Source organism: Kwoniella mangroviensis (genome assembly GCF_000507465.2).
Source record: "Kwoniella mangroviensis CBS 8507 chromosome 1 map unlocalized Ctg01, whole genome shotgun sequence".
NCBI classification, from domain to species: Eukaryota; Fungi; Basidiomycota; class Tremellomycetes; order Tremellales; family Cryptococcaceae; genus Kwoniella; species Kwoniella mangrovensis.
In genome coordinates this window covers 7,512,532-7,534,284 of record NW_027062533.1, presented here as the reverse complement: position 1 = coordinate 7,534,284, position 21,753 = coordinate 7,512,532, and the positions used below count along the sequence as shown (strand labels likewise).

At 44.6% G+C, this 21,753-nt stretch overlaps 6 protein-coding genes across 6 annotated transcripts; 3 read left to right on the top strand and 3 right to left on the bottom strand.

The window, feature by feature from the left end:
- Positions 1 to 336: 336 nt before the first annotated feature.
- I203_102827 (uncharacterized protein) lies at positions 337 to 1,089 on the top strand (the record flags this gene model as incomplete). Its single annotated transcript, XM_065517194.1, has 6 exons — positions 337 to 359; positions 418 to 517; positions 589 to 646; positions 729 to 762; positions 840 to 921; positions 1,015 to 1,089. The coding sequence occupies 6 exons, from the start codon at positions 337 to 339 to the stop codon at positions 1,087 to 1,089; spliced, it is 372 nt and encodes a 123-aa protein (XP_065374012.1).
- A 322-nt stretch (positions 1,090 to 1,411) lies between these two features.
- On the bottom strand, positions 1,412 to 4,657 carry I203_102826 (uncharacterized protein; the record flags this gene model as incomplete). The annotated part of the gene is made up of 5 exons (XM_019147104.1): positions 1,412 to 2,190; positions 2,289 to 3,018; positions 3,073 to 3,186; positions 3,275 to 3,615; positions 3,742 to 4,657. The coding sequence occupies 5 exons, from the start codon at positions 4,655 to 4,657 to the stop codon at positions 1,412 to 1,414; spliced, it is 2,880 nt and encodes a 959-aa protein (XP_019003654.1).
- Positions 4,658 to 6,081: 1,424 nt separating this feature from the next.
- I203_102825 (uncharacterized protein) lies at positions 6,082 to 10,942 on the bottom strand (the record flags this gene model as incomplete). The annotated part of the gene is made up of 10 exons (XM_019147103.1): positions 6,082 to 6,738; positions 6,799 to 7,566; positions 7,622 to 7,958; positions 8,043 to 8,332; positions 8,403 to 8,628; positions 8,680 to 8,976; positions 9,039 to 9,341; positions 9,408 to 9,788; positions 9,886 to 10,800; positions 10,848 to 10,942. 10 exons carry the CDS (start codon positions 10,940 to 10,942, stop codon positions 6,082 to 6,084), a joined length of 4,269 nt encoding a protein of 1,422 aa, XP_019003653.1.
- Positions 10,943 to 11,291: 349 nt separating this feature from the next.
- On the top strand, positions 11,292 to 16,536 carry I203_102824 (uncharacterized protein; the record flags this gene model as incomplete). Its single annotated transcript, XM_019147102.1, has 24 exons — positions 11,292 to 11,363; positions 11,422 to 11,521; positions 11,584 to 11,831; positions 11,888 to 12,071; positions 12,122 to 12,774; positions 12,829 to 12,942; positions 12,997 to 13,272; positions 13,325 to 13,592; positions 13,646 to 13,803; positions 13,861 to 13,933; positions 13,980 to 14,111; positions 14,167 to 14,228; positions 14,289 to 14,499; positions 14,557 to 14,712; positions 14,765 to 14,912; positions 14,968 to 15,444; positions 15,506 to 15,649; positions 15,704 to 15,782; positions 15,840 to 15,885; positions 15,936 to 15,965; positions 16,018 to 16,035; positions 16,084 to 16,125; positions 16,186 to 16,312; positions 16,380 to 16,536. The coding sequence occupies 24 exons, from the start codon at positions 11,292 to 11,294 to the stop codon at positions 16,534 to 16,536; spliced, it is 3,975 nt and encodes a 1,324-aa protein (XP_019003652.1).
- Positions 16,537 to 16,647: 111 nt separating this feature from the next.
- On the bottom strand, positions 16,648 to 18,930 carry I203_102823 (uncharacterized protein; the record flags this gene model as incomplete). The annotated part of the gene is made up of 14 exons (XM_065517193.1): positions 16,648 to 16,771; positions 16,831 to 16,903; positions 16,972 to 17,020; positions 17,089 to 17,153; positions 17,229 to 17,399; positions 17,473 to 17,534; positions 17,593 to 17,969; positions 18,038 to 18,116; positions 18,167 to 18,182; positions 18,255 to 18,428; positions 18,504 to 18,612; positions 18,668 to 18,705; positions 18,759 to 18,789; positions 18,850 to 18,930. The coding sequence occupies 14 exons, from the start codon at positions 18,928 to 18,930 to the stop codon at positions 16,648 to 16,650; spliced, it is 1,449 nt and encodes a 482-aa protein (XP_065374011.1).
- Positions 18,931 to 19,545: 615 nt separating this feature from the next.
- On the top strand, positions 19,546 to 21,619 carry I203_102822 (uncharacterized protein; the record flags this gene model as incomplete). The annotated part of the gene is made up of 9 exons (XM_019147100.2): positions 19,546 to 19,702; positions 19,768 to 19,805; positions 19,871 to 20,297; positions 20,443 to 20,615; positions 20,682 to 20,740; positions 20,840 to 21,006; positions 21,100 to 21,227; positions 21,336 to 21,482; positions 21,551 to 21,619. 9 exons carry the CDS (start codon positions 19,546 to 19,548, stop codon positions 21,617 to 21,619), a joined length of 1,365 nt encoding a protein of 454 aa, XP_019003650.2.
- Between the last annotated feature and the right edge of the window lie 134 nt (positions 21,620 to 21,753).

Genomic DNA, 21,753 nt, shown 5'->3' with positions numbered 1-21,753 from the left:
ATATGAATTGTGAGATAGAAGCGTACAACCAAGCCATTTATGTACAGTCCAGTGCAGTATCTCTCGTCATAAGATATCTTACAGTGTTGAAGTACATTTCATCAGTGTCAATACAGGAAGTTAACATATATAGATATCTCAAGCCACAAGAAAATCGATGGCGTTATCGATAACGGATCTACGGATCTGACCGAATCTCAACGGAACACTCGAACACTCGAATACTTGAGGATAACAACCTCAACATGTTTAGGATTTTTGACTGTTCAAAATGTCAACATAACGTATCGTATAATACATAGAGTATTCCAGACATCATCCAATCAGCCAGATACAATGCCATTGACAATATCAGGACAGTAAGTGTTATCCTTATCCACCGACTGTTCAGAGCAAAAGCGAATGATTGTGGTTCAGGTACCCACCTTCCGACTCTTACCTCAAATCGAAAGATGGTAAGAGCCCAATATATCTTATATTTTACTCGGATGTAGAAGGAGGCAGGATGTGGTGTCCTGCGCGTTTTTCTCTTTCACAAGGGTCATTCTTGATATGTGCTGTAAGCTAAATGACCACTTGCGTGATTAGCATTGTAGGGATGTAGAGGGAATTGTGAAAAGTGCTTTCACGGGGAACTCCAAGTCTAGTAAGTAACTCATATCTTAATCTTGCTTGATCACAGAGGCAGGATATCTTTAATGCCAATGATCATCTATCGTCTTGAGTAGATGGTGTCATAACTTATATTGGACCTTATTCTGGGTGAGTCTACGGTCCACAGTATTATAGTAAACGCATTGCAAACATCAGTACCTAAATATGTATTATCTCTCGGATAGTTGGAAGAACGTTCCTACCCATCCTGCAAGGATAAAATACGGTGTGAGGTCCGTACCTACCATCATCAAGCTGGATGATAACGTGAGTACCACCTCTCATGAATGTATGGAGCCCCAGTCATAGCACCTACGATTTGTTGACATACGATTTATGATACGGTTCCGATATTCGTAGGGAAAAGAACTAGATAGAGTTGAAAAACCTGGTATCTTAGGTTCGACAAGGTTCGATGATTTCTTGGGGTTATAGGTTACATGAAGATACAAAAGTTAGTGGGATCAGTACTGTATAAAAGGTTTGATAAGTATATGTTATGCATATGAATACCAATGAATATATCCAAAGTCCATCATATCCTGTTACAAACTAAACCAAAAAATAATGATTAAAAGTTGTACAGGTGAGAGTCTAGTCTATACAACATCGTGATCCTGTCAAACAATTGTTATCATAACATCATCTTGTTTTCGTATCATCAACTGTTGTCCATTTCAGTCCATGATCGTATAATATTCGTTAGTTCATAACAGTCGTAAACCCATTTCCCATTTCCCAACTCTCATTTAACCCCTCACTTCTCCTTCCCTGTAGATTCATCGGCTTCAGCCCTCCTCTCTAAATTCCCAAACGAAGGTGTTGGTGCAAGCTGATATCCCGTTAACGCGAACCCACCAAACGTCGGACTAATCACACTGGCTCTCCCATCATTGCTTCCAGCCATGTTCACTAACCTCCATCCACTCAACGTCCTCCCATGCCCGTGTCCATTCCCATGTCCAGTGGGTCTTGGAGGAGCGGAGGAAGGATGAGAATAAGGTTTGAAAGCCATGGTGTTTATCCTTGATCTGGGCGTGTATGGAGAGAAACCAGGACCAGTGCCTGAACCGGGGCGGATCGGTGAAGTGTCTGGACGAATGGAGGACATTGATGATTCTCTCTCTCGTTCTTTTGAAGGTGAAAAGGACAAGTCCAAAGCTCGGGGTAATGGCTTTCTCGTTCCTGGCCGAGGGAGTGATGAGTCTCGTGGAGGTGTTTTGGCCGTGTCAGATGGCTCAAAAAACACACTCGTATCGCTTTCCCTTCTACCGCTCTCACCTAACATCAAAGGGGTTTTCACTAATTTACCTGCATCTCCATCAACTGATATGGTTTGATTGACGACATCACTATGCCTTCGGGGCGTGGCACCTAATCGTGGAGGGCGAGGGGTGATTTGAGCAGAAGGTAGCAGAGGTGGTATAGGACTTTGAAGTGGTTTCGAGGTGGTGGCTGTCAACTCTGTCTCCATAGCCGCTATAGCATCTCGATATCCTTTTTGCTTGACCCGTCGACTGTGGTGGGTCGATGTTTCTGTAAGGAGATTAACAATATCAGCGAGATATCTCTTGACCATAGACAGTCACGCCATGACAGAAGATAGTCATGCCAGAGACGCTTCCAATACTCACCCCTCAGACCCAGCTCAACAGCCTTGATCAACACCTGATGCCTATTCCTCGTCCCTCCAAAATTATCTACTACCCACGACCAATCGGTATGATCGATTGGAGCATTATCTTCCACATCCCGCGAGAACGCCACCAATGTTCTCAATCGTTCCACCTCAGAAGGCTTCCATGGTCCATGTATCACCCTATTAGTAGGATTGGGTAATGGGGGCAGATCCAATAACATCCTTGCTAGAGGCGTTTGAGCAGGTAGGGAGTGCGCAGCTGGTGTGTATGCGTAGGAAGGTAGAGATGGGGTCGAGCCGGGACATAGAGGAGAGGTGCTGGCTGTAGGTAGCACGCTTGCAGGTCCTGCACCGAGTGATTCAGGGGTAAAAGGATCATGTAAATGTCTACTCCCAAGTCCAGGACCTGGAGGGGAGGATCTTGGTGTGGAAACTTCGTCGGTCCTGGCCCGAGTGGCCTGAGACAAAGGATGCTGACTGGTTCCAACGGGTGGAACAGGTAGTGGTATATTCGGTAGAGCAGCGGGTGTCACACCTTCTGACCTGGGGGTAGAAGCTGTTAAATCTATAGGTTCGCTGATCGAACCTCTCTGTGCAGATAGATGGGCGGTTGGAGGAACGAGTACAGTCGGTGGCGGTATTTCTTCTTGAATCTCTTCGCCACTCATGCTGATATCCTCCTCCTCATCAGCTGGATAACCAGGAATATCGGATGCTTTGGCAGTCTGCAAACCACTATCAATCATAGATTCTTGCAGTATACATTCAAATCGACTCACCAATCTGCCACACAACGATTTGATGTCTTCCAATACGTCCGAGATTGTATCATCCTCAACCAAAACGCCCGTACGTGACATCCCAAGTCTAATGATATCACTCGGAGTATTTTCCTAAGGGCGGCAATTGTTTGATCGTCAGTCAGGGCTCAATCATCATTCTACATGTACTATACATGAATGAATGTACGACGGGACTTACGAAAACATCTGCTAAATCCGTATAGAACTTTGCCGCTACATTCAATACTTCTTTTTGAAATCGAATCACATCTTTATCAGTCGACAAAGCTTTCATCTTCATTCTTCTCAGGTGCGGGTACGGGTAATTAGTCGTCGAAGGGGTAACAGAAGAGGGACATGAAGAATCGATGATGAAAGGGGTACATTTATTCGAAAGATGTAAGAGTGATTTCTTCGTATTGTTCTCTTCATTGGGTATAGGTGATAGCTGACCGACAATAGAAGATAAAACGTCTGTATGAAGGGGTACAGAGGCAGACAAAGTCGTGGCTTGATTTTTGATGGAGAAGTGAGAAGGTTCTTGAAATACACACAAACATGAGGCTTGGTCGATCGAGGTGGGGAAAAGTACAGCCAATCAAAGATCAGTTTAAGTACAGTCCGCGTATGGTCCAAGCGGTACAGCATGAGAAGAGATGTACTTACGAGTAGATATATCCTGACCACTATTATCACCCGATTGAACTGATGAAGGGTGATTTGTAGCAACTGACGTATCTTCATTGGAAGGTGACAGCTCCATGATTGAGTTTGAGCTGTTCAAACCTATTTCATGAATATCTTGCGCCCCTTCATTATCCGTAGATACAGGTCGAGTGGCAACATCTTCTAAATCACCGTTCTGCAAACCATCCCCACCAGATTGAGCCGTAGTCGTGCTGGGTATGAGGGGGTTACCAAAATTGAACTGAGTGAAATCGAATCCATCTAAATTGGGGAACTGAGCATCCAGCGTCGACGCTGTATCAGGTAAATTGAGAAATTCGGCACCTGGGTAGTCACCCAGCGCCGTTGTCGTTGACAGGTGGTGGCTTGGTGTACTATTGACACCGTTAATTGAACTTTGAGTTTCGGAGGGCAATTCGAACATCGATAATAACTCTGATATCGTTGTATCTTCGTTGAAACTGTACTCCACTGATGGCGGCATTGGTGGTATTGGCTGGGACGATGAAGGGGGTTGACGGTTCGTTGTACCATCATATTCTTCCATTTCATTCTCCACCAACCTTCCTTCTTCATTATCACTTTCGTTAGACGGCAGTGGTCTACCGTGTTCTTTATAGAATTCATCCCAGATATGTGAGCTAGGTGCAACGCTAGTATTGACCTTGATCCTCAGGTTATCTTGCCTTTGAAGGGTCAGAGACGGAACAACAGTGCTTGTCGAAGCAATCGAAGGAGCATAGGAGGTGGTCGCAGTGGAAGCTATTGATGGTGGACCTGTACGGCGATAGGCGAGTAGGTTGGAGTTAAGCGAATAAGGATGGTATCGTGTCTGTTGTTGTGGGTGATTACGAGTTGAGATTGAGGATGATGGATCAGGCGTCCGTGTTGACATATTGGATGACAGATAGAGACTTCCAAGATCCAAGAATTCAGACCGGAACGGTACGTATGGAGTTTGATGGGTTTAGTTGGGCTGTGTTGTGATCAGGTGAATCAAAAAGGCAGGCTGAGATGATTGGTATGGTTGGTATGGTATCGGTATGGTATGATGAGGTATCGGTATGGTATGATTTGGTATGATTTGGTATGATTTGGTATGATTTGGTATGATTTGGTGGTGTACCCCCAGATTTTAGGAGGTAGATAGAGGGTAAAGTGATTGTCTTGATCAGAATATCGTCTGCTTCCTGTTTAAGATGTCAAAGACAATAAGAGCTAGTTGCTGTTATTGATTCCAAAAGTAATGTTCGAGTTGATCATGAAGAGGGTAGTACGAATATCCATGTATTAGTCAATATGGTGATCCTAAGAAAGAAGTTCAGAAGGTATCTTTTCCTTTTCCTTTCTCTCTTACTTCAGATAGTATGTAATCCCATTTTTCACTCTTTCATCCTTCACTGGTTGATCTTGAACATCCCCACTCTGATGTGAAGCGAAGATGATGTTTTTGCTATACCCAATGATCGGAAGAGTGACTGGACGGGACTAGCACACTATCGTAGATGTCGTAAGTGCTACTGACGATCCGGACGGAGGAAAGACAGACAGCTTTATCTAACTGAACAAAAGTTTTATTGTTCCCCACGAAATGGGTATGTACCCCCCTATCTACAACAGATCCCTTCGCCTCACTTCGGTCCGTAAGCTATGTCATGAGGTTGAGGATGAGGATGTACCCAGTCACCAATCTACTCGACTTGAGCCTATTTTGAAATAGGTTTTTGATAGATTAATACAGTAGATCAAATCAAGATCAAAAAAACGTGTAGATACAATCCTGGTCTAACAAGAGATGTTTTATGATGGGACCTGGTTATCAAAAAGAGCGAGAAGCAGAATTTCAGATCAAGTTGAAGAGAATATTCGGTGATGAGGTGGTGAAAGGATCAACACCGTGCGACCATCTTGTGTGTATGTGTGTATATTGTATTTGCATGATGGTGGAGGTTAATTTCATATTCTCGAGTGGGTCTGAGCGTCGTTCAATGTTGGATGATGAATACGAGTGATGTTGAAACATTTGGTGCAGGAGAGTGGCAAATGTTTCAGATAACCTTAAAAACACGACACTAGAGTAAGGCGTTTTAGCCGAGCCAAATTCAGGCAGTAGTAGCATAGGGCAATATGGATTCTTAACGTGTTGTTCTATGCGTGCATGATCCTGAGATGATCATCTGCAACATACCATGTCGAGTAAGCAGTACAAAGGAATAGATCCTCGTATACTGACTGCATGGTAGGTAAGTGGTACGTCAACGTCATTTGACCATCTACCAGTATATCACACACATCCTTTGGTCTAAACACCAAGAAGGTTTACTCTATACCATGCGTGTACTTCCTCCTTCTTTCCAATGTCCTTCTAGCTTCCCACGCATCGTCAATCGGACTTAGCCGGACCCCTCCCTCTACGTGGTGAGCATCATCGGCATGTGTTACCTCAATACCTAAACCTAAAGAACGAAGCAATCTGTTTGAGTAATATAGATCCACGAGGGAATCACGGAATATATTGGACGGTTCGACTTCGAATAACAATTCCGTGGAATTATCATGCCGATTTAGGACTTTGACATCTTGTTCATATCCTTCTTGATCCGTTGCTAAATTTTTGAGCCAACCTAACCATTCTTGCTTTTGATCTATATTTTGCGATTTAAGGTATTCTTCAAGCCATGTCCAATATATTTCAAGTGATTTGGAAAGGACCACTCCCATTCTTAATTTTAAGCCTGTGGAAATGATATCACATGCGCCATCTCGTATCTCTTCGTCGTCGTCTTGTACGAGTCGCAATAAAGCTTGATGTAGTCCTATGTTAGGTTGAGTAAATAAATGAGGAGTTAAATGAGCGAGTGATCGAAGTGAAGATACTCGAGATGGTTGAGATTCGTCTTCGAGCGAGAAGGTCAATATAGGAGCTGATACAGCTCTGAGGCCTTCCATAGCTGTAATATTCTTGTTTACGATGCTCTGGATTTAACAGTCAATCATGGCTCAAGCATCTCTGAGTACGAATAATTCTTCACTCACATTGTGTATCGCCCATCCAAGAGATACCAACCCAGCTTCTTTGACAGGTACACATTTGCTTTCCACCACTGTCCTCAGTCTCTCTACAACCTTTTTCCATTTCCCATCCATTCCTTGTAAGACTACATCTGACCATTTGATTTCGGATAAAGCATCCAGAGCCAAAACTCTCACACCGTCACCGCCTCTACTTGTCAAAGCATTCTCCAAGACTGCATCGAAGATTTCTCCAGTGCACAAATCAGGCAGCGAAGGTAATTTTTCTAGTACCAGTGTCTGATCGATTTCACTTGCCGATTTTGATAATAGGCCCAGTACCAGTCCCTGAGTAGGTTGATTCGACAAGACAAACTTTATCGAAGAATAATGTCGAGCATCTTCTCCAGGAACAAAAGGGATATCACCTCTGTTGTCAAGATGTGCAGTGACGAGTGAATATGTTTGCTTAGCGATATCTGACGATGTGCTTTTCGCATTTACGTTGTAATCTTGTACACATTCTAGAACAGCTTCAGTAACCGGTGGACACGTTCCAGGTACGCATCGTCTGACCAATGTCGACAAGTCATCTTCGAAGGATCGTTTGGAGGGACTTGAAATGTCTGTCCAAGGTATTGCATTCGCGATAAGTTGCTTCAGGTACAACACCTCGCCGTGAAATGCGTTGAGATCAGATTCTTCCGATTTGGTCATGATGGCTAAAGCTGCATGTAATGATTGACTAGGGGGTATGAGTGAAGATAAAGCCTGAGCAGCAACTTGTCGGACCTATATACAACCTTGATCAGCTGTAATGGAAGTACGCATATGTAAGCTGACATACCTGGTATTCCTTGCTGCTCAAATATCTCTCCACCGTTATCCTCAAATCCTTTACCAATTCCTCGGAATCATCATCATACCTCAAACTTCTAACAATGATCAGAATAGGAAACAGTGGTGAATGCTTGTTTCCGCTGAATCCTTCTATACTATGCGATTTCAGGTATTTCGTGATGAAGGGAATGACCAATGGGTATCTAGAGTGGAAAGCTGAGAATGATTGTCTAGTCGCCAAGGTTGATCGTGATTTGTAGTAATCTTGGCCACCTCTCGGAGGGGACAAGCATCGATGGACCAAGGTGGAGAAAAGGATTAATCCGACATTCCGGACATTCCAACTAATCAAGATAAAAGATCAGCATTCGCCTATATCTAAACCGATGTATTGATGAGAAAGAGGATTTCCAATAGATTGTACTTACTCAGGCGACTCGAACGCTCCCAAAGCAGTCATAACTCCCCTTTCGAACCATTGACCAAACCATGTCGTCTGTCTTGCATCTAAAAGCACAATCTTCAACACGTTGAAAGCATGTACTTTCGTTACGTTTGAGGTATCTTCATTGTCGACTCTGGCCAAGTCCAGTAAAGCTGTCAGAGCAGTGTTGAGTAATTCTTCATCGAATGATACGAGAGATAAGATCGAGTAAGGTAATGCTGCCGAACGACGGGTGGTAGAATGCTGATCAGATGCAATGGTGCGTAGTTCGTACTTTTAGAGGAGAATCATATCAGCTACGTTGTCCACTGTCGATCATTGCTTGTGATTACCAGCTACTCACCTGCAACCATTCTTCACATAATCCCCTTAATTCAGGTATAGGTCTAACAGCTTCCACTAATTGCGCAAATGCAATAGCGATTCTCGAGAAAGTACCGCGATGTTTGATCTCATGCATCCACGTCAGGAAACATTCACCTGCGATGTTTATCTCTTCTTTTGTCCATATTGTCTGAGAAACACCGGACTGAGTTATGGGCAAAGATGTTATCGTAGCAAGTAATTCACTGATCCGGCCTGTCAGCTTATTGCCATCCTAAGGACGACTTGTAGCTCACCCCGCATTTCTCGTTGCTCTCCAACAACCTGATAGTAAACCCGTATGATCCATTCCTTCCGCTCCTTCCCCATCTTCCTCTTCATCATCACCATTTCCTAGCACCTCGTATGCTCGTGCAATCTCATGATTTGGTCTAGAGGAGTCCACTGCACCTTCGACAGCGGAAGGAGCAAGTGAGATGACGGTCTTGGTAATGTTCCATATTCGGTTGACAAGAGTGAACATCTTATGGAAAGTGGGTTTCCAAGCTTTTTGAGATGTTGATGAAATAAGATCAAGACATGACAGTAGATCACTGCCATCCACAACATCAGCGCATCATCCCATGTATAGGCAAAGGAAACACGTTCAGCTTACCCAATTGCAGCCAACGACCCGTGTAAAGGATACTCTTCTATACCTCTTACCAAATCCTTCTCAACAACTTCTATCCCTTTCTCCAACTTCTCAATCAGGTTTCCCACAAATTGCAATGCTTCAGATTGGTCTTGATCACTCCTGACCAGTTTACTGAATAAGATGCATAAAGCAGATTTACCAGCTTCAGCCTGAGTTTTCCTAGGTAAATTGATAGAGTTCATCGCTGAGTTTATCAGAGCTTGTGACGAAGGTGTCGAGAGCGTTTCGTAGCCTGGTAAATCAATCGTAGCTGATTCCAAACTGTTGAACAGGTTTTGTCAGCTATACCAAATCCAGCAAGTGAATGCATCATGAAAAATAGCTTACATCTTTCTTGACCTATTTCGAACTTCTGTAAATTCACTCATCTGACAACAGAATAACATTTCCACCCTCTCTTTCGTATACACACTTATTTGTATATCATCGTTATCTCCGAAAACATCCAAATATCTTCCTAGAAGATTCAAAGATAGCAGTATCTTAAATACTGGAAATCTCCTAGCTTGTATTAGACCATTATCGAGATAATCAAGGAACCAACGATGAAAAGATTCGCATAATGGTAATATAGATGATGCCGATTCTTGTTCTTTCTTGATGTTGTCTGTGTTAGGCTTCTTACGTAGGATTCGTCGGGTGGAAGTTTCAAGTTGATGTAGACGGACTAAGAATGCGAATGTCGATGAGGAAAACGCTGAACGGCTCCTACATATATGGGTATGTACAAATGGGTTGTTAGGACGGCATGGATCGGAAGATAATAAGATAGAAAGGACATCAGACCCGAAAGTATTGCACTTACCCTGCAGAAGGCAGTCCATCATTCCATGTAAATCCTTCTTTGATCAATTCAAAGACTTCTTCAGTAAATTGATCCTTCGATCCAGAAACCAATTCGAAAGCTCTAATCCTAATATCTGCATCTTCATGTGCCAAAGCATCTTTCAAATCCTGCCGGGGAAGTTGATTCACTTTTACAATGCCTAAAGTCAGTCCAATCGAAGCCACCGTTATCCATGCACCGAACAATTCGCTCTTATCTGAAAGTACACCAAGAAGGGTTGTAACGTATGAAGGATCTTTCTTGAATAGGGAAGGAAGGAGATAACGATTCATGGTTACCATTACAGAGTTTGGCAGACCCGGGGCGAAATAGGGTACTAGCTGTTGGACAACATCATTTTTGGAAGAAGAGAATTTGGTGAGAAGGTTGATAATTAGATTTGATCGAATATTCGCACAATCTACTATCCCCAAATCACCTAGTAGATCATTCACTAAGTTTGGTGAGATGGTTGATGATGGTACGTAGTCCAGTAAAGTTGAAATTACAATCAAATTCGATCTTCTGGCTATACCATTACTTATAGCTTGTTTGAAAAGCGGTACGATAAATGTTGTTGATTCGCTGGTTGATGTCTGTGGAGGAGGAAGGAGGGTCGAGAGCTCGCCGGCTAGAGCGAGGACTTCGGAAGATCGTTGTTGTTGCACTTTAAGCGGATGATCGAGGTTGAGGAGGACTAAAGAAGAGAGATGACCACCTGGGAGGAATGCCGGTACGATCTTAGCTTCAACCTCAGTGAACAGACTAGGACTGATTGAGGCAGATAATGCGATCAGTTGTCGCAGGAGTACAAGAAGCAATTCGAGATGTTTGAGTTGGACTGCTGGAGGGTAGGATCGTAAAACAAGCTCAATCCCTTCGTTCACGAGGGTACTATGTTAGAATCAGCATTGGCCATAGGACTAGTCTGGTTGACATACCCATCTTCCAACTGATCTGACTTCGCCTTCAATAGGGCTTTCCTACACACCTCAATCTCCTTCATCCCTTGATCGTTCGTCACTCGGTTCTCCATGACGCCGAATCGATCGAATATGGAGACACAGATCTCGGGACGAAATCAGATGGTCTTTTTTTTTGCTTGGTTTGCACGATACAGCTGATGCTTCACTGTGGTGTGATATTTCCGGTCCTATATTGCAAGGGATCAGCAGTATTTGCATCTTCATTTCAACTTTTTTTCGAAACAACAACAATATGTCATGACGTGGAAGATCTTTGGTATGATGGGAAATTGATTCCGTCATTCGAGGAGAGGTTGTTTTGAACAACGTCTGGAGGAGCGATCTCAACATTTCTCAAGTGTACTTCTATCATTACACTTGCCAACATCTCCGCAGGATCGATCGCTCATATCGTCCATAATGTCGGCTCAGTCACCGCCTCGACACGGGGCCAACTTCGAGCAAGAGTTCATCCATCAAATCGCCACAGAGGTGAGTATATCCCTGTATCGATCTCTAAAAGTCGAACACTAATCTAGTGTGATCATAGATGTCTCGATTGATGAACTCTGTCAACGTCAATGATCTACTCGGAAGACGTATAGTGGAAATAGCAAAGGGTAATAGAAGTGGAGATGCTTTCCTCAAAGGTATGTATCTCGAATACATTCCGGTACTCTTCAATCTGTCATGCTCATATTGCTCATTTTAGCCGTTTCGACATTTGGTAAATTTCCTGAAGATGCAATGTTATCGCTACACACTCGTATACTGGCTCAACAGTCCATTGCATCTCAGTCGAATGGTAGTAGTAATGCTCGAAGAGGATCAGACCATTCGCCTCCTAGGATGTTAGGAGGTAGACCGAGTGGTGAAGTTGAAGGTATGGAACATGACGATTCAGATAGGTTGGCTCCTGAGCCAGTGAGAAAAGGTGGTCTAAGACGAGGCGGTGGCGATGTGAGTCCATTATTTAGCCTGATCATCATCGAAGCTAATAGATCTTTCTGTATTAGGCTGTGGCATTTCGAGCTCCACCCACTGCTAAACCATCGTTATTGGGTTTGGATAGATTGGCAGCCGAGAAGAGAGCTGCCGCAGCTGCTGCTGAAGGAAGGAGCGAGCCACCAAGTAAACGGTCAAAGAGGGATGCAGAAGACGAGAGAGACGACGGATCAAGTGCTGGAGGTGTATTTAAAGGTAAGTCCCCTCATTCATCCAGTTCTGTCAATGTCTGACAATGCGAACAGTCCCGTCGATACCCGTAAAACGAGAACATGCGAGAGTACGACCAGATGAGACGCCAAGTCGAGGTACAGGTCTATCGGACGAAGCGAAGAAGAGACTCGAGGCTTATAGGAGTAAGAAGAATGCCCCCACTTCTTCTATCACTGCATCGTCATCGGATAAAGATGGTAGAGATAAACAGGGTGGTATAGATGATTTCCAATCGAGGTTGAACAGAGGATCTTATCGAGATGAGAGGGATAGAGATAGAAGGGCTGGCGGCAGAAATGGTCATCGAGATCGAGATAGGGATAGGGAAAGAAGGGATGATAGGGATGGAGATAGGAGGGATGGACGTTCTGGGGAGAAGAGCTGGGGAGCAGCACCTACACCTCGGACATCCCGTTCAGAGCGAGACCTTGAGGGAGGAAGTAGCATGCGGGTACCCAATAGAGGGTGGGATGAAACTCCCCGTGGTGATCGTGACAGAGGACCAGGAGGATGGGGTAAAGCAGAGAGTTCAAGAAGACCTCAGACCTGGGATCAGACTCCTCGATCGGGCAGAAAAGGCTCTCCTGATGACGAAGGTGGAATAGAACTAGATGCGAAGGAGTGGGAGGAAGAACAAGTTAGGCTGGATAGGGATTGGTACAGCTACGACGATGAAGGCGCAGTGGTAAGCCCTTCCTGATAAGTGAAGTCAGCCAATCTCACCAATCGTATGTGATAGGCACCCGATGAAGAACACAATCCGTTCTCGCAGTGGGAGAATCTCGAACGAGAGAAGGAGAAGGAACTCGAAGCGAAAGCTGCTAAGCGTCAGACAGCCCGTCAAGCTCAATTCGTAAGTGAAATCATGCAAGAATCATAGTCAGATTTGCTGATAGAGAACCGACAGAACGCGGACAATGATTTATGGGAAACCAACCGAATGCAAACGTCAGGAGTCATGCAGCGTGGAGGTGTGGACATGGATTTTGAGGATGACTCAGACTCCAAGGTGCATGTCCTGGTACATGACTTGAAACCCCCTTTCTTGGATGGTACAGTTGCCTATACTAGACAATTAGAGCCTATCAATCCTGTCAAAGACGGTACGAGTGATATGGCTCAATTCTCCAAGAAGGGCAGTGCTTTAGTAAAAGAAAGGAGAGAACGACAGGAGAGGGAAAAGGTCAGTCACGTGCTAATTCAACCTTGGTGCTTTAGCTGACAATTTATCATAGGCTGCTGCCAAAGCCGCTTCTATAGCAGGAACGACACTGGGTAACATCTTGGGTGTCAAGGATGAACCAAATTTAGGTGAAGAAGGCCAAAAAACCGGAGACGGGGAAGGTGGTAACTACAAAGCCGATTCTCAATTTTCGAGTCACCTGCAGAGATCGGAAGGTGTATCGAATTTCGCTAAAACACGTACATTACGTGAACAAAGAGAATATCTACCTGCCTTCGCTGTCAGAGAGGAATTGATGGGCATGATCCGAGACCATCAAGGTCAGTCATTCAATGCTCTGTTGTCGCCACATTAGCTGATATGTGCTTTGCAGTGCTCATCGTGATAGGAGAGACTGGATCAGGTAAAACCACTCAATTAGGTCAATTCTTGTACGAAGATGGATATTGCGCGAATGGTATGATTGGCTGTACCCAGCCTCGACGTGTCGCTGCCATGTCGGTAGCCAAGCGTGTTAGCGAAGAGATGGAGGTAAGCTTTGAAACGCTCATCTTTGGTGATTTTAGCTGACAGTCATGAAATGAACAGTGTAACTTAGGAGAAACGGTCGGTTATGCGATTCGATTTGAAGATTGTACTTCGAAGGATACCAAGATCAAATGTGAGCTCTTTTGTATTAACGGATGATCAAGCTGATACTTCGAAAGTCATGACGGATGGTGTACTGCTACGAGAATCTCTGAATGAAGGAGATTTAGACCGATATAGCGTGATCATATTGGATGAAGCGCACGAACGATCACTCAGTACGGATATTTTGATGGGTCTCCTAAGGAAGAGTGAGTGTCGAATTTTGTGCATGATTTAGGGTAATGCTAACACGAATGTCCCCAGTCTTGACGAGAAGACGAGATCTCAAGTTGATCGTTACTTCCGCCACCATGAATGCTGACAAGGTGAGCAGCACTGGCCCCTACCATCTTATGAGATATGCACCTCGCTGAGTTGATTTCTAGTTCTCGCGATTTTTCGGGAATGCTGCAACGTACACTATTCCAGGACGGACTTTCCCGGTGGAGATCTTCCACTCGAAATCACCTTGCGAAGATTACGTAGATAGCGCCATCAAGCAGGTCCTTCAAATACATCTTTCGAGTCCTCAGGGAGATATACTGGTGTTCATGACGGGTCAGGAAGATATCGAATGCACATGTCAAGTGATAGAAGGTGCGCATTGGCCTATATCTCAGAGATTTGTGACGCTAATATCGTATACAATTTTAGAGCGACTGGAGCAGCTGGACGATCCGCCACCTTTGGCTGTCTTACCGATCTATTCGCAGATGCCTGCTGATCTGCAAGCCAAGATCTTCTCACCCACACCTGATGGAAGGCGGAAAGTGGTAGTAGCCACGAATATCGCTGAAACCTCTTTGACAGGTTAGTCAGCTACATATCCTCCAAACATGAGCTGACGCTGACTCTCGCGTAGTTGACGGTATTCTATATGTGGTTGATGCTGGATACTCGAAGCTCAAGGTATATAACCCGAAAGTTGGTATGGACGCTCTTCAGATTACCCCTATCAGTCAGGCAAACGCGGGACAGAGAACAGGTCGAGCTGGACGTACTGGTGCTGGGTGAGTCGCGGTGTCAGGTGCATCACCGGAGGATTTGGCTGACTACGAAGAATAGTTTCTGTTATCGACTTTTCACCGAGACTGCCTATCTGAACGAACTTTTCCCGAACAACATCCCCGAGATTCAGAGAACCAATCTTGCCAATACTGTGTTGTTGTTGAAATCACTAGGAGTGAAAAATCTACTCGAATTTGATTTCATGGATCCACCACCGCAAGAGAATATTTTGAACTCGATGTATCAACTTTGGTGTCTGGGCGCTTTGGACAATGTCGGGGATCTGACAGCTCAAGGTCGGAAGATGTCGGATTTCCCCATGGAACCTTCCTTAGCTAAGATGTTGATTGTCGCGACAGAGTATCAATGTTCATCGGAAATGTTGACAATTGTCTCGATGTTATCGGTCCCATCGGTATTCTACAGGCCACCTCAAAGAGCTGAAGAAAGTGATGCTGCGAGGGAGAAGTTCTTCGTTCCTGAAAGTGATCATTTGACGCTGCTTCATGTGTATACTCAGTGGAAAAGTAACGGGTAGGTACCTCCTTTACCGTTTCGCTCGGTCGTTTCTGATACTGACAAAGAGGTAACGTAGGTATTCCGACGCATGGTGCATGAAACATTTCTTACATCCTAAACTGATGAGGAAGGCACGTGAAGTCAGAGGTCAGTTGGAGGACATCATGAAACAGCAAAAGATGGAAATACTATCTGTAGGAACCGATTGGGATATCGTCAGGTGAGCCATCTGCTCTTTCGAACCTGGAATGTATAGAGCTAACCAATGATATAGGAAATGTATCACTGCAGGATACTTCCATCAAGCTGCCAGAGTCAAGGGTATCGGAGAGTATATGAATGTCAGGACTGGGGTGAGTGCCATTCAAGCCCGACCGGCTATGCCTTTTCCAGCTGACCATACGGTATAGCTACCTTGTGTGTTACACCCTACTAGTGCTTTGTATGGTCTTGGTTGTAAGTCCAACGCTATTGAGATATGTATGGTCAAGCTAAACGTATCGTAGATATGCCGGATTATGTCGTTTACCATGAGTGTAAGTTTCCCTTATTATTGGCCATGACTTCGTACGCTGACAGTCGTTTTAGTGGTCTTAACTTCGAAGCGTAAGTTATCGTATCCCCTTACTACGGACTAATGCTGATTCCCTACAGAATACATGATGTGTGTGACATCGGTTGATCCTTACTGGCTGGGTAAGCTTTTCATTCGTCACCAAGTGTGTATATGTCCGATGAGCTGAGAACATTACGTAGCCGAGTTGGGAAGCGTTTTCTTCTCCATCCGGGAGAAAAACTTTGACGCCTTGGCTAGAGCAAGAGCCAATCGGGATTTCAGTAAGAAGACCGAGATGGAAGCTGAGATGGCTAAACAGAGAGAGGAGTGAGTCATTCGATCATGTGCACGTCTGTGGTCAGTCGTATCCTGATAAATCGCATTGCACTTGAAGAATCGAACGCGCCAAAGCAGAGAAGATACGACAAGAGGCCGTTTCGAGAACACCGAAGATTGGAGGAATGGGTGTCGCCTATACACCTAGAAGTGCAGGTATTGGAGCTGGATCAAGATCTTCGGCAACTCCCCGAAGACGACCAGGAGGAATTTGATTGTCCAAAAATGTCGAAACTGTATCAATACACACACTCATGCATACTCATCATAGCCTCGGCTTCGTACTGACATTTTCTAGCTAAATTCACTGACATGATCTTCCTGATCTACTGTTCTTCTGATGGGGGACTTTGTTGAGATTTTTTGTAAACCATTCGATAAAATAATGGTCTTTCACCGGTGTATACCATTGTCACTGGCAACAGAACAAGACTAGTTGCAAAAGAAAACCTAAATGTGACAGCAGTCAAGATCAACATGGTCAGAATAGTATACCTTGGCTCACTCACCAACAAATTGCATTCCACCCTACGTGATCGTATAGCTGTCCTCCGATGATTGTACCCACCGCACCCGATATAGCTGATGGCAACGATGGTGGTCAGCTTTACATCACTACAGGAAAACGCAACATTGCGATGTGAACTCACACCAAGCCAAGTTCAGTGCGGCAAACTGGTGCAGTTCGCTTATTCCCCTCTACGATGGTGATAACGCACCGAACCCTAACAATCAACCAATTGCGACAAAGGTGATACAAAACTCACGTTCTGGGCTGCCACTGCAGCGACTTCTACCCCAACAGGCGCAAGGGTACTATTAAGTAAGACGACTACAATTCGCACGGGGTTAGTACCGATGTGTCTATATATCAAGTCACCTTCCAGCGGTATTTGTGTAGACTTACAGAACAGAACGAAACAGATAATAAACCCTGGCAGACTCTTGCTCAACATCATCAACAAAGGGAAAGGTGCTGACAGAATGGCTGCAGGGGATAATATCCATTCTGCACCAATCTTATCGGCTAGCCAACCTTCGACTGGAGAAGTGATCAAGCAAGGTACGGCCGTTGCCACTGTTTCTCAAACAATCAGTGCTGCATTCTACAGTATACGAAGATCAATCGGGAGGGGTGAATGTATATTCACGGTAGACTAAACCTGCGAAATGAGAGTCTTTTCCCCATTGATCTCTCAACCTCAAGGTCAATCTGCAAGATTGTCCGTCAATTTGGTATCACTCCCGCGAGCGTGTAGAAAACCACCTACGTCGGATCGATAGCACCAAGAATCAAACCCAAACGAAAATTCACAGCAATACCTGTAAGGCTCCTTGGAAGCGTAAAGAGGAACTTAACCACTTGCAATGCAGATTCCTTTTTGCGCTCGTCACGGTTCGTCTGATCATTCGCTGCTTGGTCGGAATAAGGCGTATGATCCAGAGATTGTCGATTGTTGCTCGAACTTGCGATAGTGTTCGTCGCTTCTTCACTCGATGTTGGTGAGCCATGTTGGTATTTGATCAGGTCCTTCTGTTCGACTGCTAACCATCGTCCGAGTAGCTCTACGCTACATACAATCATGCAAAATATCCAAGGCGCTTTCCAGCCTAGTGTGGTGTACAGACCCCCTCCAGCTGCTGGACCCTATAATCATATCAGCAAGATCGCTCCACTATGCCCTACAAAGCACACTAATGGTACGTCTCGCTTACCACAATGTTGCCGATACTCATACCGGAAAATGCGAAACCAAGTTGACGACCTATATTCTTCTTTTCGACGTTCTCGCAACTATCGTGAAATTACAATCCTCAGCCAGCATCGGATCAAACTTAACTTACATCAGAGCGAATCCGACTGTTGTGACCAGTCGCGGTGTCAGCTTTTAATTTCCGCAAGAAAACCTAATAAAATACAAAGTTTGCTCACTGGACCAGATGATAGAGCAGGATAATCCCTGTATAGTACGAGCCAAGATCATTACGGCATATTTGTCCACGAAGATAAGAAGTAGTAGCGCAACTTGCATGGCACAGGTGGCTGCCATTAGAGGACCACGTCGCCATGCTTTTCTGTCAAGAAAGATAGCGGTAGGCAGTGTGGCTAGATCACACGAGATTGTCAATCGAGAGGTGTTTCCCTCTTTTTGGCCGTCGGAATGTGGATCGTGGAACTTACAGACAGCTATAGCTATACAGTATGAGAAGAGGAACCATGATGCCTTGGTGGATATATGGTCATATCCCAAATCTTCCAGTCGAAATGGAATGACTGGTACACCCACCATCTACGATCCAGTTTAGTACGTTGCATGTTTTGTGAAGAGCGTAAACACTGCTCACATAGCAAAGTGCTTCGGTCATCGCTCCATAAGTCACCACTGAAAAATTTTGAGTCATCAAGTATCTTTTGACCGGCTGTTCAGAAACCTACCTATGGTGATATACCAAGTCGAACTTCGCCACTTTGGAAAACATTCAATCGCCAGTTTAGCAACCTGCTCGAATCGATAGTGTGTACTTACGCTGGCTCCCCATGGCGGACTCTTGCTTCTTGGTCTACGGGCGACATTTTCATTCTTCTCGGTCATCTCAACCGTACTCATCGTGAACAAAATGGTGGAGTCAAGAAATGTTGGAAAGACTAATATGATAAAACTTCACCACAGAAACTTTGCTCAATACTGTACGATTCTCGACTAGACGTGGCATCGACCATCCTACTGCATAGTCGGACTGGAAGCGCACCAAAAGCCAACTTCTCACGTCAAAGGTGATATAGTCCTTTGTCCGCAACTTACCTACCTGAAAGTATCTACAACTCCTGTATCATACAGAGAGGCTGCAACAATCCTGCAGCCCCGGATCTATCGGTATGGGTAGAACCATGATCGATAAAGGCTTCTTGATATGATCTCATAGCAATTCCCCAGTATGAGGTAAGTTTCATAGACCTCTCCGTTCCAAGGGATGACCTACCTTTATGAGAAGAGTCAGTCTTTTTCCCTCCTATGTACCGACGTGACTAGTATATCCAAGTCCTCAATTCACCAGATCCTTCAGAACGCAGGTTGTTCTTCGACTCCGAACTTGTCGTTTCCCTGCACTAGCCCCTTTTCCGAATCCAAACACATTGCCTCATTTATTCACAACGACGATACTATCTTTCCAGACCCTAAATCTGGACAAAACCCCACCACTTGGTATCAAACCGCTTCTCGATGCCTATACCATTCTATAGACCCTCTGAAGCGCCCGAAGCGGTCTTCGAGGGTCAAATGATCCCCGTTGCAAAAGCCAACATCGTATCCAGCTTCCTGTACACGTGGATCACACCCATACTCAAAGTCGGTTATTCTCGACCATTACAAGTTGAAGGTCGGTCTCCTTTCCCTTATATCAATGACTAATGTTGACCTCTATGCTGACTTGGGCACTTTCAGATCTATGGTCTCTTAATGATGAATTGACTAGTAAAACAGTGAGTATTTTTCTATCCTGCATCTCCTTCGATGCGTCCGATCCAGTCTGATCCCAAGAATGCAGAATGCAGAGAGACTTCAAAAGCATTTCATGCGTCGAATGCCGCCTTCCCGTCGATTCGAGGTGCACGTCAAAACGATATCCGAGGTTCCGCCAGCTAGCAGATCGGACAGTGCTTTGACTCGATCCATTGGCGAGAAAGTCGATAGCCATGAAGCTTCACAAGGTCATCCGAAATCCCCTTCCGAAACTGATCCCGAAAAAAAGCAAATTGAGCCGGGATCAGATCAGGATGAGACACCTCGACTCAGACTGGGAGAGCCAAACCCCGAACATATCAAGCTATACGGGAAGAAGAAAGCCAAAAAGATTGCTTACGATCAGCTCGCTATCGAAGACGATAAAGAGTATGACATGAGTCTGTGGCGAGCTATCTACTTCTCGCTTTCGTCCCAATATTGGACTGCAGTGGTTCTGTCAATTGCCGGACGTGAGTCTGTCCATCTTCACATTCTGGAAGGCCGCTTTTATACTAATAAACCATTGAGGTTTGTCTAGAGGCTTTGAGAGTCACAGCGCCACTAGTAACGAAGAAATTGATTGAAAATCTGACCACCGCTCACACTCATTATCAGGCTCGAAGCAATGTCTAAGTTTCTCCATTGGGGCAAGTGAGACAATCGGTATAATTGGTAGGACAGGTGCGGGAAAAAGTAGTGTGGCGCAGGCATTGTTTAGGATTGTGGAGATTGATAAAGGTGAAATTGAGGTTGATGGAGTTGATCTGAGAGAATTGGGTTTGGAAACTGTAAGAGCCTCGTTTTTTATACCGGAACGTTATAGATGAGCTGAATCTGTGTACTGTCATGTGCAGTTGAGATCGAGATTGGCGATTATACCTCAAGATGCATTTTTGTTCGCTGGTACGATCAGGTGAGTTTGCTATGTGTCTTCCATAACAGTACTCATCTATGATCATGTACCATCGATCCTCGTCTGTCGGTAGGCATCTGACGAATGGCTTTGATGTAGGCACAATCTCGATCCGACTAGTTCAAGGACCGACGCCGAGCTCAACGACGCCTTGAACCTCATCCGTAATCATCCTAGAGTATCGATCACTCTGAAAGACAAATTGAAACTTGATTCGAGCGTTGCTGCTGAAGGAGCCAATTTTAGTGCAGGTGAAAAACAACTGTGTGAGTTTTTCCACACAAATCACAAAACGATTTCACCTGTTGTTGGTATATTCGCGAAAGGTGTACCAGCTGACTTGGTTTGGTCTGGCGTAGTATCACTTATCAGAGTATTATCACGAAGATGCAAGATCCTCTTACTTGACGAAGCTACTTCTTCGGTCGAACCTGAGACGGACGCTTTGATCCAGGGTATAATCCAAACTGAATTTTCAGATATTACCGTGAGCCATTGTACACTGCACACTGCACAGAACGACACAATACACTTCGCCATCTAAAAGGAAATCTGATGACAGAATACTAGCTGATTTGATTGTGATATCATGTAGTTACTCTCTATCGCTCATCGACTTCAGACTGTGGCGTATTACGATCGAATTTTAGTTCTGGACAAAGGTCAAGTGAGGGAATTTGATACGCCTTTAACGCTATTCGATCAGAAAAATTCCATCTTCAGGGATTTATGCGATAAGAAGGTGAGCTTCAAATCATGTATCATCATATCATATGAGATTGCGCGGATGCTGATACACTGTACTTATAGCGCATACGAAGAGAAGAACTACTAGAGATTCAAGAAGAGGCCAAATTGGCTAAACTCATTAGCGAGTAGGTAGCGATGCCACTGAGGCACTTGGTGTTCCACCAGTATGACTTTGTAAGGCATTCACAACCCCACCCTGTCGCTTTCTACTTCTGTGAAATCCTTCAGATGATGCATATATCGCTTGACCTTATGAATACACC